The sequence below is a fragment of the Aotus nancymaae genome, unplaced genomic scaffold (genome assembly GCF_030222135.1).
Source record: "Aotus nancymaae isolate 86718 unplaced genomic scaffold, 86718_ANA_hifiasm-v0.15.2.pri h1tg000016l, whole genome shotgun sequence".
Classification (NCBI taxonomy): domain Eukaryota; kingdom Metazoa; phylum Chordata; class Mammalia; order Primates; family Aotidae; genus Aotus; species Aotus nancymaae.
Window position 1 is genome coordinate 16181697 of NW_026988428.1, and position 16789 is coordinate 16198485.

Sequence of the window (16789 nt, forward strand, 5' to 3'; positions counted from 1 at the left end):
AGATTGACTTTCCTTCATGTGGCCTCTAACTTAACTAAAACCCTTCTTTCCATTGATAACTACTCCATGGAATGCTGGTTATTGTGGTTTTCTGGTTTCCCACTGAAATAGTTGATACCTATTGGGTGTTTAAACTTTTAAATTGACTGGATAATCAAAAGTGAAACCCAATAAACGGTAAAGAATGAAATTTAACAATCCATAAGCTATCTAGGTCCCACATTTTTTACTACACACAGTTCTAATAGGAATTCTGAAAATCAGGTCATATAAGTCCTTTTTATTTGATCAGTTTGAGAAAGGTCTATTCCCAGATTCCACAATCATTTTTTTTTTAAATGTCCACTTCAGGGTTCTATTCAGTTTCCCTATATTTACAACAAAGCATCAACAAATATTTGTAATTAAAGAACAATGGCATAAGTGATGCTTATAGTTAAGAGCATCCTTTTTACCCTTGACGAATATGCATGTTCCTTTGAAACAAGTCAGTCTAGATAAACACTACATTTCAGCCTCTACCCCCATATGTTCTCATATTAACTTTGCTAAAGTAAATTTTTAACAAAATATGAATTTTTAGTAAATTCCAAAATGCTTATTATTGAGCAGTTTCCTTTAGAATATAAACATTTGAAACTCAAATTAGATTTTCGTGATCACTTAGAGTCTTTGAAAATTTTAATTAAAAATCTTCCTTCTAGTTAGTGCATATTCATTCAACACGTATTCCTTTCAATGGAACTTTTCTGTTAATTTTCTTCTGTGAGCCAAATAATATTAGAAACTGTCATAATGTAATGGCTTTCTATTTGACTCTATTTTCTTAATTTCATCTTTATAACATCTTCATATGGAACTTGTATAAAACAAATACTTATTTCCACATTCCCAGATAGTAAAGACTTGTGGATAGATCTCCCAAAAATTTTTCATGGAAACTTTCATTATCCCTTTTCACGCTTATTAGTTCTTAGCAGGGAGACATTTGGCAACAATAAACATAACTAGCCTGAGGATTTATTATATGATTTCACTCCAGTTTCATTCATCTGACAAATACATTTCACATTTAACCATGCCCATTTATTTTTGCACATTAGCTAGTGTAAAAAATTGGTTTGAAAGAAAAAATAATAACAAAAATACAAGTCAGAGTAAAACAATTAAAGAAAGAAAATGATCACATAAATGGATAAGAACTAAAATATTACAGTTAGAAACATCATGCTTTAATGTATTATCAATAGAGCATGCATGGATCCTGTCATCAAAATGTTAATTTTTTAAACAAAGAATAAATGTAGCTAACATATGTACAACTAGTTCTCTTACATAATACAGATGAAATTTGTCTTTTTCTGGATAACATCAATTGCTGTTGAAACTAACTACTGTCTTAGCTCTGTAAATATTATTCTGTAGCTACTAATAACTGTTATATTTAACTGTGCCTGGAATCATTGTTGACTATTTCATTAAACTCTTAGATTGTTGTTACTTAGGATTGTAACAAGTTGTTAAAAGATATTATTAAATCGACAATTATTTATTATGTGTTTACTCTGCTAAAAAGTAGATTTTAAAATTAATCCATATTAGATGAGTCCACTAACCACATAAATGTGCTCTTGGTGTAACAGCAATTAATTTTCATCTTCTAGTTCTAGTTAACAGCTGAAGTGTTAATGTTTTTGTTTAATTAATTGTCCAGGTCCAAAAAAAAAAAAAAAAAAACACCTAACAAATTTGTGTCTCAAAATTCCTGGGCAAAAGTTTCAGTCCAAGAATCAGACTTGGTGGTTTAAACAATAATTTAGAAGACTACTAAAATGTAAATTTTAATATTGTTAGAGAATAACTCTTGTTGACCATAAAGTGATAATAATAATAATAATTCCATGAGATGTGGCTATCGCTTCATTACTGATATGTTACTTCAAGTTGAACAGTTGAGATAAAAAGAAAAAGAAGATTTTAAAAGACCCAGGTTTCATTATGTGTAAAACAAAATAAGTTTAACTTGGCCAGAGTTATTTATATTACCTTTTTCTTGTTTTTATATGAGGAAAAATAAAACTAAAAATAAAAATATTTTATTTTTAAAAATAAAAATCCCTAGAGTGGGATTAAAGCTTTAATATTTTAATAGGAAATATAAAAGTCAGTTTTGACTTCTCCAATGAAACTTTGCAACAATTGACATGGATAGTGGATATCAAGTACTTATTTTATTAGAAGAGCTTATTGGTAGAATAACATCACTTACAAATGCACCAATTAATTAAAAATATGACTATAATTCACATATTTTTCAATATCTTTATTGTGTATTTAATAATTATATTTTTTATCATCAAAACTTCTGGACTTGTAGGAGATATTATGTGCTTATTGCCCATATTTTCTCATTATCCATTTGCTCTTCAATTCTCTGCCAATGTCAATTCACTCATATAACTTTACTGAAAATGTCACATTGATGAAATTGTAGGGACTTAAGGGTCCAATAATATTCCAGATTCTGGCTTGTACTTTAAATTTGCTGTCTCTTTTCATCTTTATTACAATTCTGACGGATGAATACTACTACCCTCATTGTTAAAATGTGAAAATGTAGGCAATTCAGATAAAAGCAGATAAAAGCCAAGTGATGGTAACATAATCAAAACTTGGCTTTACCTGACTAAAGTTTATCTTTAGAAGTCAATATCTTGTTTAATATTCTGTAATAAAGTGTGTCTATAATATATTAGTACCATAAAGAAAATCATTAGGAAGGTAAATTTTGTACGCTTTAGGATGCAGTGACATGCATATTTCCAGGCAAGAATATTTTAATATTTTGTAATAAAGTGTGTCTATAATATATTAGTACCATATATTTTGTAATAAAGTGTGTCTATAATATATTAGTACCATAAAGAAAATCATTAGGAAGGTAAATTTTGTACGCTTTAGGATGCAGTGACATGCATATTTTCAGGCAATATTACCTGCATATTACCTGGAAGTAAGGCCTATGAAACTAAAAATGAATAAAAGCCATCAGTGAAAAATAATACTATTTTTAATTTTCATAAGTTAGAAGAGAAAGATTTTTCTCTATATAAAATTATTTATAACTCTAACATGATTTTTCTAAAGGTTTTTTTCAGACTTTCATGTCCTTTACTTATCTTCTGTTCACTCCTCAAGTTCTTTGTAACCTTGATATTACCAGAAGTTCTGAAGTTGTTCAAAGAATATTCATATTTGAATGATTTTTACTGTATTACATTAACACATATTTTAATAAAACATTAATGAGTAGTGACTTCTTTGAACCTTGCAAAAACAGACACAGAATACTAAAGACTGCTAAATGACATTTTCTTTAAGATCGTGTCTGAGGAAAATACATCAGAATTGTATAACTATTTGGATTTTGTAAAGGCCATCTACAAGTTAAATACATATGCTAATTAGTGGACAAATGAATCAAAACTCAATTTCCTTTTTTTTAAGAAAGAAAAAAAATAAAAAGATTTAAAAAAAACCCAAAAGGACACAAAATAAAAAAAAGAGAAAAAAACTCAATTTCCTCTTTTTTATATATAGTTGCATTCTATATTAAAAATATGAAAGCAGGGATATGACATTTACTCACTTTTTTAACACTATATACAGTAGAAAATTAAGCTAAATGTGAAATGTTTCTAACATCCAGTGGGTAATTTATTTGTAAATTTCAGTTATGAAATCTAAAGGACTAGTAGGAAGTAACAGAGCTCCCAAAATGTTCAAAATGGTAGTTAAACATCATGGAGATATGGAAAAACTTTTTTCAAAACAGATGTATGATCTGTTCTCACATTGCTGTAAAGAAATACCTGAGACTGGATAATTTATAAAGAAAAGAGGTTTAATTGGATTGGCTCATGGTTCTGCAGACTTTACAGGAAGTATGATGGCATCTGCTGAGCTTCTTGAGGCCTGCCCAGAAGCTCACAATCATGGCAAAAGTGAATTGGGAGCAGACAAATCACATGCCAGAGTAGGAGCAAGAGAGTGAGGGGGGAGGTGCTACACAGTTTTAAATGACCAGATCGCTCTTGTTACCCAGGCTGGAGTGCAATGGCGCGATCTCGGCTCACCGCAACCTCCGCCTCCTGGGTTCAAGGAATTCTCCTGCCTCAGCCTCCTGAGTAGCTGGGATTACAGGCATGCGCCACCATGCCCAGCTACTAAATGACCAGATCTCACAAGAACTCACTCACTATTGCAAGGACGGTACCACAGGGTATGCTGCTAAACTATGAGAAATCTTCCCCCGTGATCCAATCACCTCCCTTTCAGTCCCCAACTCCCACACTGGGGATTAGATTTCAAAGAGATGTGAGCAGGGACACACATCCAAAGTATATCAGCAGATATATATTAGAAACAGATGGCAGAAAGCTTGGAGAATAAGACAACAAAATGGGCAGGTAAATTCACTGATAAAGCATTAGTGATGAGTATATTCATAAATTAAAACAAAATAATTCATGCTTGTAGTCATAAATGGTAATGTAGCAAGAATTAGGAGGTAAAGTTCCCTCTCTCTCTTTCTCTCTCTCTCTCTCTCTCTCTCTGTGTCCATTTGTGTTTTTGTGTCTAATCTATCGAACTACCTGTCTATGTCTTTGGCCTACTATTTTATAAAAAACTGTAAATTTATAATTCAAATAAGTAACTTGGTAACATCAAAATGTCACATTACTGTGATTTTCTCTTCCTTTAATGAGAAGACACTATAATGAGAATGTTGTGGCAAGAGACAATAAAGTATGAATATCTCCACATTTTTTGTGTTGAAAGTTTCCTAACTTGGTTCTGAATAACAAGTACTACACTGAATAACAGGCCCAATACCAGAGCTACACTTCCCTGAAATATATAAGGGACTTCCAGTTTTGAGAACATTGCATGGCTCCTATGTAAGTAGTCTATTTTGGAATAGTCTTAGAGAATAGTTATAGCAGTTACTCAAACTGTAATTTTCTAAAGATAAATTCCTAAGGAGTGTAAACCACAGTAAACCATGTGCTTATGTTTAGTGGGGTTTCTTTGGAGAATACACCTTTCTCACTCAACCACTCCTTGCTGTAGGAATGGAGACAACTCGTAACCACAGAGGTAGGTTCTCCAACTTTAAAAATTAATGCTGCAATGCATTACACATTTTTAATTGGATGATGTTCATTATTAATGCTTTCAGAGAGAAAAAAACAAGTCTATTTCATGTAAGACATATTGTTTTCTTTTTGAAATGGCATTAAAATGGATTTTTTATTTTTGAAAATAACTTCTACTTTGAAAAAACTGCCTCATGTACTTATATTAAGTATAATCATAACGTACAGAGAGTGCCCTGTGGTGGTGTTTAGAACTTATTTAATAAAATTTGAAATTATATCTACAGTATAGTGCTCACTAAGTGTTTGTTGAATGAAACAGCCATATATAACTTCAAAGATACTTTTTTTAAGGGTAAATTTAAAGTAGTATTAACTTTCTCTTCAAAACTGCAACTTTTCTGTCTCCTTCCAATTTTAGTCAATTAATATACTACAGTTTTCTTCAAAACATATACTTTTTTTTTCAGGAGATATTTCAGGTCTGACTCTTTAATATTCTTCATTAGAATTAAACAGATTTACAACCAAGTTCACCTTTCACAGAATTCCATAAATTGTAAAACTTAAATTTATCTTAAAGAAGATGGTTGGCTAGCATCTTACTCTTTTGTTTTTCCCATAAGGACACTTCATACTTGTATAAAAACTTCATAGACTTTAATAACCACCTTCAAAATAATCTAATTATTAAATTACATTGTATCTGTAGGTCTATAACTAGTTTTTTCTTCAGCATCTTTAATTTTCAATTACAAACAACATTTTCCTAAAAAGTAAACATCTAGCTATGGATTAAGTAAACATCTAGCTATAGATTAAGTAAAAGATCATTTTCAAATGCCATCCTATGAGATGGGGACTGGTTTCTCAATAGAAAACTACTTTTTTTCTTTCTCTTTGAACATGGATTGGCACATTGAAAATTAATTTCTAAATATTTATGGTAGAAAATTCTTAGATTATTTCAGTAGAAGTTACAGGTTTTAATATGAGTTTTAGCATTCTGAAATTCAGTTTGATTTTATAAAATAGCTGTAATTTCTCTCAGATAATGGAGTCTTCTGATCTTTACTTTAAAACCATTTAAAGAAAATATTTTTCCCCCCTTCAACTGATTGTGCTTAGCCAAAATAATTAGAGACAATTTAAACAATGTTTAATATTAGAATCATTTAGAAGTATTATGGCACCAAGAAAAGTCTGAGTTGCAAGCATGATTTTCATACTGAAAAAATATCAGAAATGATAGTTTCTGTTGCTTTTTATTTGAGAAATTGTTGTATACAAAGTTGTACTGTTCTAGTTGCAGAATTATGGAATTTGAAAGCTAGAAGGACTCTTAATCTCCTCTATATCTATTTTTGTTTTCTGCCCCTCTTCTCATGAGTCCAAAATACACATATATATTTATCTAATTTTACCATAACATTCTCTTAATGGACAAATAAGACCTCAAATATCCTATTCAAGTTTACAAATATCATATATGTAAGTAACAAAATTGAAATTTAGATCTTATCTACTCCAAATTTCTTTCCACTATGCCAGGCTGCCTTTACCTGCTAAATTTACATGAGTTCCAAATGATTTAACTAAGTTCACAAACAAGCTGAGAAAGAGCCAACAAGGACTATAAATGAGACTGTCCAATCTCTAAACACATATTCTTATCAATACCACACTTACCATGTTTAAAAATTCAATCAGCATATTAATCATCCTTTACTGCTCTTTACCTCATAATTCCAGTTTAATGAGAGCTATATTATACTTTATTAGTCATTCCCTAGTTAATAGGTTTTCCTAGTTAATGATACAGTTTTATAGGCTATTTCCAGTTTATAAACTTCTAAAACTTAGAAGAAAGAGAAAAAGAAGGATGGAACATGCTTTCTTGACAATTTTAGGCCTTATGTTTTTCTTCAATTTCCCTCAAACACACTTTCTACAGTAAAATGCTGTAAATAAATAATACTTGGACTTCATTTAGTCCAAGCTGTGAATTTCTTTTAAAGAGAAGAAAATTGAATCCAAATTACTTTTCATAAAGATGTTCTTCACAAATACACTTATAATTCAAACACATACACATGTGAAAATTATTATATTCAGAAAATCGTAATTTAAGGCATATATATGTTCTTTATCTATTTATTGTATTTATTGCTTCTTAGCAGCAGAGCCTTGCTCTGTTGCCCAGGCTGAAGTGCAGTGGTGTGATCATAGCTCACTGAGGACTCAATCTCCTGAGCTCAATCAATCTCCCACCTCAGCCTCCTGAGTAGCTGGGACTACAGGCACACAGAAACACATCTGGATAATTTTCGGATTTTTTGTAGAGTAAGGGTCCCACTATGTTGTCCAGGCTGGTCTCAAAGTCCTAGGCTCAAGCAATTCTCCCACTTCAACCTCCCAAATTGCTGGGATTATAGGCATGAGCCATTGAACCTGGCTCATAAATATTTTTGAATGAAGAAATTACAGGATTAGCTTCATATAGGCTAGATCTATGGAAACTTGCATCTTCTGATTGTTATTTGAAAACTTCATCTGAAATGACACATTTAACATATTGATTGATTATATTTTTTAATGCTTACAAATGCCAGGATTTTGCAAAGCTCTGAAAAGCTATGATAGATGTTGAATGTCTACTAAACAGGCGGTCTTCTACCTTGCTTCTTTGTCAGTAAAGCCTTCCTCTTACTATGAAGCAAGAAAATGTCCGATACTTTCCTACATTTGATGTATCTAAAGGATGACCATATTCACTCATCCATCAATCCATCCATCCATCCATCCATCCATCCATCCATCCATCCATCTATCCATCCATCCATCATATATATATATATATATTAGAACATGTGGCAGGGAATTGTTCCTGGTACCTAGAATGCTTAATTAAATTCCCTGCCTTCCTGCAGCATACATTCTAGCCGAGAAGAAGAATCAATAAACACAAAATATTAGTACAACATTATTATTGACAATGGAATTTTAAAGAAAGTCTGTTTAGGGCTTTTAAGACAGATTTTCCTCTCTGATATAAGCCAAGCCTTTCAAAATTTCATCTTCATGTTGATTAAATTTCATCATAGAACATTCTACTTTATATTTGACAACTTTACTCTAATAATCTGTAAAAATTTATCAGTCTAAATCTCATATATACAGTTTGGAAAGAAGTCCATGAATGTTAAAAAAAATGTTTCTCTTTGTTTTTGTAGAAAACAGTATCCATTGAAAAATAAAGTGATATGAATACATGATATAGGAGAGTAGCAACAAAGGCTCATATATTCACTTATTCACTTAATGTAAGTGCCTGATATGTGTTAGGCACATACAATTCATCTTTATACTTTCTTAAAGGCTTGTAGAAGTGATTTGCACATTGTAGGCAGGTAACAGCTTACTTATTATGATGTGTGGCTTATATAATAATACACAAATACATGCAATTGATAATTCTTGAGTTCACACAGTGTGGCATTATGCATGTTACACACACACATACACACACACATGTGCACACACACATATATATTTCCAGCTATGCACAAATTAGATATTCATATACATGTGCACATATGAATATATGTACATAGATAAATATACAACATGCTACCTTCTTGATTTGCAAGTTTAAAATTATATTATTGAAATGTGCTTATTCTACTTGAAATAAACCTCAATATCTATCCTTGGAATCTACTTTTGCTTTAGCTGCTATCCTTAGTCCCTTAACCTGTAAACAGTATTAGGCATGGACTCCTGGCAATCTATTTCATTTTGAAGTTTTTATCACCAAAATCATTATTTTTTTATAAGAGCTATAAAATTACTCTTTCAATATATTTGAGGAAGTATGTAATGTTAGAAAAGATTCAGAATAACTTTTTAAAACAAATATTAGTTTCTAAAACACTTATTTTTCAAAATCTTCATTTGTTACTTATTATTAATAGGAAAGTTCAAGTCTTCTACTTTACTTTCAAACTTATTTAAAACTGGGCTTCCTCTTTAATCCAACCTTATTTTACATTACTTCAGTATATGGAACCTCTGGTCCAGACAGACTCTTCTATGTTCCACAAAGATACATTCATATTTTACTCTTTACCTTTCTTTAAATGGTTTTCTTCTACCTCTTTCCTTACTTAAATCCCAAATGTCATTTAGGCATGAATAATGTATAGTATCTTTAAGATGTCTTTCTAAGTCAATTCGACCACTGTAATTCTTCTCTTCTGAACGTTTTCTGCCATATTCAGAAAATTATACCATTATTAAAAGGGCTAATTTTTCATAAGTTTAGATATAACCAAAGAGGAACTTGACTAGGGTCTGGTTACTCACTATTACAGAGGTATTGTGGGTTTTCAAACCCCAACCAACTATGAAAATGGAATATATCCTGGAAAGTACAGAGTCAATCAGAAGGAGGCATCTGGAAACTACTCATGGGTATGCAGGGAGCAGTGAGCATTCAATAAATGACTTTTGGATAATTTAATAATTAAAAACTATATTAATTTTTGTTTACTATTTTACTAACTAAGCTATATGTTTCAGTTCATAGAATAATAAATGATGATATATCCCTGGATTTGGAACAAAAAAAAGATGAATTAAAGTTGCTGCTCTTCCTTGCAATTTTTTGTGTGAGATGCAAATTAGTTAAAATCCTGAGTTTCATTTATGTTAGCTGCCAAAGAAAAATAATCATTATGCATGAGAAAAGATAAAGATAATGTATAAAGCTATAAGTTGCTCTACCAATAAAATTATTATATATTGCAATGCATACTATAAGCATTAAATGAGGAAATAAATTGAGTCAACCAAATCATTTAGTAAAATCAAATATTTTGCCTAAATATTATATAAATGAGTAAATATCTTGCTATGTTCATTTTATAAATGGCAATTTTTGAATGAGAATGTAATCTCTTACATTACTTTGTAAACCATATGACAGATTAGAAATCTAAATAGCGGAAGACTGCTTTGGCCCTTTTGTAAGGAAATAGTAAAGACTAACAGAAAAGAGACAGAAAATTTAGGAAGTTCCCTAAGAAAAGACAGTATTTCCTGAGATAGCTAGCATGTTAAAAGTATACTCCTCCTGGTCTTATATTTGACACACAGAAAAGGAAGACAATTCTACTCTGGGGTTGTTTTATAATGATGAACAGCATCTCAAAACCTACAAAAACAAACAATGAAGACAACAGGTACTATTCTTCAGGATCTTATAATACCCAAGGCAATATATCACATGCTTTATGTGTATTTTATTCATTTTTTCCTCACTAAAACTATGACATAAACATTACTATTCCTATTTTATAGATAGTAAACTTAATGTTAGAGGTTAAACAGTTTACCCAAGATCACAAAACTCATATGTGATGGTGGAACTGGGATTTTAAATCTGAACTTATCTGATTCCAAAGAATGCATGCTATAAAATTATAACAACACTAAAAAAGAAGTATCTAGAAAAGTTCAAAGGCTCAAAAAGAGTTTTACAGCTGTAGTCAACAAAGTGCATTCTAGATTTGCTTTGCAAAGCTAAAAGAAATATTTTATTAATAGCTGTATAAGGTGATAAGTTTTGAGAGCGAGAGGAAGCTAAAAGAAAAAGAGCTTTCGAGATACCAAAGCTGTAACTGGTTGACCCAGGGCCATGGAGGCCTAAGGCCCAAGGACTTTGATTTCTACAGAATGATAGACTAAGCCAAATATTTCAGTTAAGCAACTAAGAGTAGGTTTCTTGTAAGCTGAAACAATTAGACCATGTGCCTAGATACTTGAGACTTCCATACCTTAGCCCAATAGATGCTTCTTTTATAACTATGCATAGTTGGTAATTATAAAGAATGCTTACTAAGCACTTGTTTTGTACCAGTTTGTGCTCTCACTGGCATCCATTTGATCCCAACAACAACTCTGTAAGTTAGATACTTCTATTATCATTCCTATTTTAAAGATTAAGTCCTCATTCAAATCCAGCCAAATTGATGTCAGAGACCATACTCTTTATCATTATATAATACTGATGTTATAGTTAACTAGTAACTACAGTGATTAAACAAGTAGTATCTTATTCATAATCATTCTGTTATTTAATTAAAATTCCATTTTCTAAAGTAGTTTGCCTTAAATTGTCACTTACTAAGCACATTCAGAGATTAGTAGTGTTCGTAAAAATATTATTTGTTGACAAATAGCTGGAATTACAATGAGAATTGCATTATTTCAGCTTCTTAGAGAATGTGTTAAAAGTGAACTCTGTACCCTAAAATCTATAATTCAATATCATGGATGTGAATGGTGAAACTTGCATATTTGAAAACAGTTGCTGATTTATTGAGCTTTTAATGTTTTAATATTGAGGTAATATATTATAAACAGAAGTTTTGAAATTCTAATTGACAAGGCAATATTTTTTTGTTTTTGTGTTTGTTCTTAATTTGCTTATTTTTTACCTACCATGCTCCACAGTGATATCATATGAGTTTGTAATATGCAGTACATAAAATTAGCATTATTCATTAATATGTATTGACACAAGTTGATTAATTCCAAAAAGGAATATAGATTTTGAAATTTGATAAAGTTAGTGTATTATGTTAACTAAAATATTTATATTGGTGAATAATTTAAACTTAAATTATTTATTTCTTAACTATATTGACTAGGGCAAGATTTCAATGACCAGATTCTATAATCATATAAGAAAAATTCAAGATCTCTAAGGTCTTTGAAACTTGGAAAATATTTAAAAATTAGGCATATTAAAATTATTATTTCAAAAGTAAATTAAAATTTATTAAAATGAACTTGTATGTGTCAATAAATACAAATAATTATAATCTAAGCCAAGTACTTGGATGAAAAGTGAAAGTCAGAGAATGATTTTGAAGTTTTCATTTATCTGGAGAGCACCATCTGGATCACTGAATTTTTCACTTTCAATCAAATATTGATTGTGTGTGTGTGTGTGTAATACCAATGAGTAATAAAACTTTTTCAAAAATAACAATAATTATAATTAAGTATAAATATGTGTGAACTTTTGAGTTTCACTATACATTGGGGAAATTAACAAAATGTAATGTGAAGCAAAACATCTTTTATACTAATGTGTTGTAACATCTTAGAAGGTGTCTTAAAATCTCTAGGGTTAAATAAGGACTTTGAAAGATATTACTCTCTAGTCTCCTGAAATACCACAAGATATAGATAATTTTTAAATGTTTACATTTTTTCAGTTAATAATTGCAATATAATTTTTGTTGAAACCATTTCTATATTCTCTCTCTATATATGTCATATACATATATTATATATTTAATATATATTACACACCAAAGTAAAGGTAATAGTTGTGTGTGACAGGTTTATGAATATATAGTCATTATTAATAGACAGAATCAAACTCTCACCTATCCAATGGAAATAGTTTTTGAAAGCATGTTTTTGACAATATAATATTATCTAAAGCTCTTCTATTTACAAATATTTCCTTTGAAAATTAACTTTACATACAGTGTCTATTAAATCTCAATGGCAAAAGGCCAAAATACACTACCTTCATATATAAATCTAACATGTTACAATTAGTCTAAAAATTATTTTAGAATTAAATTATCAAAGAATTCAATATGATTCATAGGGCATGGGGGGGCAGGAGATATTGATTCCCAGAATACAATTAAAATAAAAACTGATGCAGTTAATTTCAGAAATAATTTAATTTTGTTTATATCAAAAGAGGACATGTAAAGAAAGAAAAAATTTAAATACACATTTTTGGGCAGTTCAAGTTGCTGGCATCCTACCCCCTATCTGTAAAAGAATGCTTGTTGGCATTAGGTTCCATCAATTCATTTGTGATTTCTAAATTAATTCTGAAGGAAACCACAACTTACTTGAAGATCCTGCTGAGTGTCTGTGTGCCTGATTTTTTTTTTCTCTGTTCACAGACAAAGCATTTCCACTGGTCATGGAAAAAAGGTCTAAATCCGTGTCTTCTCTGCTTACAAGTCTTGCCTGGGAGCAATGGAAGAGAATGTATACAATCATGAAACAAAATATGGCATTTTCTGAATGCAGCTCACATTACCCCAAATAAACAAACAGGCTCTGTCAAACAACCTTCTTCAAAATGATACCACAATCCTTTATTGCTGCCCAGGCAGAACAAATGCACTATGTCAAAGCATTTTTTGCAAATAAGAGTCGATTATAAAATTGAGGATTGCTATTTGAGTCTGTACAACAAAAGAAAACATTTTAGTACAGTAATTTTGATGAAAATTAATCTCAAAGGTAGCTGATGAAACTTTAAAGAGCTTAACATTATTTATTTGCCAAGTATATTATTTAATTCTTAATTGAATGTTAGACATGTCATATCTGGTTATTTTTTGCAATATTTATATGTTGCCAGTTATATGTATTAGTCTTATCAATAAAATTCTCTGAAATGCCTTTCATCCCATACTTGCATACTATAAAGCTACAGACAATCTTTATCTTCTCATTACAACCATTATCAATATTAAATATTACATTTAAGTCTAATATGGGGATAATTATAAATATATAGATATTTCAGGGCATTATTTAATGAACATAAAAATTAAATTATCTCAAATTGCCTTTGAACTTTTATTACTTAGACGGAATCTAAGAGTCAAAATTAATTGCTTCTTACCTATAAAACATTGTTGTACATAATGTTGAATATCATTACATAAAGATATATTAGGATTCAGTTCTGAAATGGGGGGAAATGCCATGAGGGGTAGCAAAGCAGCTTCAAAGTAGCTGGGATTTAACCAAAACCACACTATGCTTGAAATCCTGTGAAAAAGCATTGTTCTTAATGTTTGATGTTAAGAAAACTTAAACATAGCAAAATAAAAGCATAAAACCACCACTGTGGTTAAAAAGCTGTCACCATATGATGAGCTACAAAGACTCAAGGAACTAGAATCCAAAAATTATCCTCTTTAAAATTGAGATATTTGCCCTTCACCCTTTCATCCCCTCCCACCTTCTTTCTACTCTTAAACATATAAACTTTCATTTATTTAACATACTTATATTTTTCCAAATCTATTTATATTTTCCCCGATTTGGTCGTAATTGACAAAAATTGTATATATGTATCATGTAAAACATGATGTATTAAAATATAAATACACAGTGGCTAAAGTGAACTAATTTACATATGTAATGCCTCACATACTATTTTTAAGTAAGCAAGTACTACTCTTGCTGAGTTCAGAATATAACCCATTCTATAATGTCAATCATTTTTAAATGTAACTGGCTAAGTGATATAATTACATTGTCAAAAACCTTAGTAGAAAACTTTAAAATAAAATAAATAAAAGTTGGCTTCGAATTTACACTTGTGATTTGTATGAGTTATACATTATTTTTGAAATGTATTTCAATAGTATATAAGAGTACATGTCTAATATTAGAATAGCTCATTAGAATAGCTCAATCAATGGTAAATCTTAAAAATAACCAGTCAAATATTTAGGGTAAATATCAAAGCAACACCACAATTATGGTGAGACTACTTAAATAACAAAAAAAAATAAAACATTTGAACCCCATAAGGGATCCTCCTGCAGACTAAAGAGGCTTTATGACTATAAGCCTTAATATTTTAAAATGAGGTTTATTTATTTAAATGTAATGACATAATTTCACTACACCTATTAAGAAAGTAGAATTCCCACTCTTTCTGAAATAAGACAAAACCTACAGTCAAGGAAACATTTGTAAATAAACACCTTCCAAAAATTTTATCATCATCTAAGTCATTAACATCCAAAGATGATTTCTTCCAAAGTAGAAAATAACTAGTGTCAGTTACTAATTTGGTCATATTACATAGGAAATCAACTTTAGAAGTAAAATTATCAGAAACATATGGCTTCAAAATGATGCCATTTAGAAGCTTAAAAGCAAACCTAGAAATTTCATAAATGGGCTAGTTAGATGTCTTTCAGAGAATCTGGCACAGCCCATATGCAGTAATATTTAGATATTATTTTTGAAAACACTGACTTCCCAACTAAACACCACTCTCTGCTTACTATTAAAAAAAAAAGAGAAATTTTAAAGAATATACAGATTTTTTCAATATCATATAAAATGTATTTACAGTTGTCCCTCAGTATTTGTAGGGATTCATTCCGGGATTTCCACATATAACAAAATCCATGGATGCTCAAGTCCCTTATTTAAAATGGAGAATTATTTGCATATAACCTATGCATATCCTCCCTTATACTTGAGATAATCTCTGATTACTTCTAATACCTAACTAGATGTAAATGCTTTATAGTTTTTATGCTGTATTGCTTTTTTATTTGCATCATTTTTATTGTTGTATTGTTATTTTTTGTTTGTTGAATATTTTCAATCCACAATTGGTTGAATCCGTGAACATAGAACCCATGGATATGGAGCACCAACTTAAAAAAAAAAAAAAAAAAACTGAAAAGAACTAATCACACGTTCAACCTTTAGTCTATAAAAAGTTATGCTGGATTCTAAAATACTGCAATATTTTCTTTGGCTATAATATAATAAACAGTCTCAAGTTAATGTCAGATAAGAATTTTCTCACATACAACTTAATGGCAAATACTTATTAGACTGGACTTTGCAAAATTCTTTTAGGTCTTTGTTTTCAGAACAGATCTCTTTTATAGCCCTACCTACAAGGTCTGCAGCCCCTGCCCCCAACTATATTATCACAATTAAATGAGAGATGCACATTTTGGGACAGGACTTTCCAACCGTTTGGATTCTAATTCACCTCCAACTTTGGCAACTTAATTAAAAAAGAGATTCTCATATATTAAAGAAGAGGGATTTCCTCCTCGTCTACATTTTCTTCATAAAAAAGATTTTATTACATATTAATTTTAATTTTAAAAATATTGTCTTTTTGGAAGTGAAGATATACAAAACAGCACACATAATAACAACTATCTATGAAGTTATTACCCAGATATTTCTTTAAAGAGAGAAAGCAAGTTTTATAAAGATGAAGTCCCCTTACATGCTATTTTGTTTTTCTACATATGTATTAAATATTTGAGTATTTTTTCAAAATTAACATAAATGATATATTTTTCTGTGACTTGCTTTTTTCACTGTATATTATATATATGAGATCTAGATTTAGTTCATTTATTTTAACTGTTAGAATATTTTTCAAATTATGGCAAAATTATGATATATACTATATATATATATATACCACATAATTATTTGTAATATATCTAGACATATGAATGATTTTAAAAGCTTTTTAATTTTATGTAAAGAAAATAAATTATGTATACTCCCAAATTAGTAATACATCATCTTTGCACAAACTCTTTTTCTTATATATAATAAGACAGATGTCTTGTTATATAACATATGTGGGTAGGGAAGTCACTTTAAATGTTTAAAAGACATAATGTGCATGCAGTAAAGTGCAAAGACCTTAAACATGAAGTTCAACTCCCATAGAATTTTTAAATTCCCATAGAAGTCACAAAAAAATAGCACTGACTTCCCTATGCACCCTACAC

At 30.0% G+C, this 16789-nt stretch overlaps 1 protein-coding gene across 1 annotated transcript in view; it reads right to left on the reverse strand.

Moving 5' to 3' along the window:
* LRRIQ1 (leucine rich repeats and IQ motif containing 1) overlaps positions 1 to 16789 on the reverse strand; it is a 219348-nt gene that overhangs the window by 6970 nt on the left and 195589 nt on the right. Inside the window, exon 26 of the mRNA XM_012442102.3 lies at positions 13106 to 13226. Within this exon, the coding sequence (XP_012297525.2) occupies positions 13106 to 13226 (121 nt within the window). The remainder of the gene's footprint in view (positions 1 to 13105; positions 13227 to 16789) is intronic.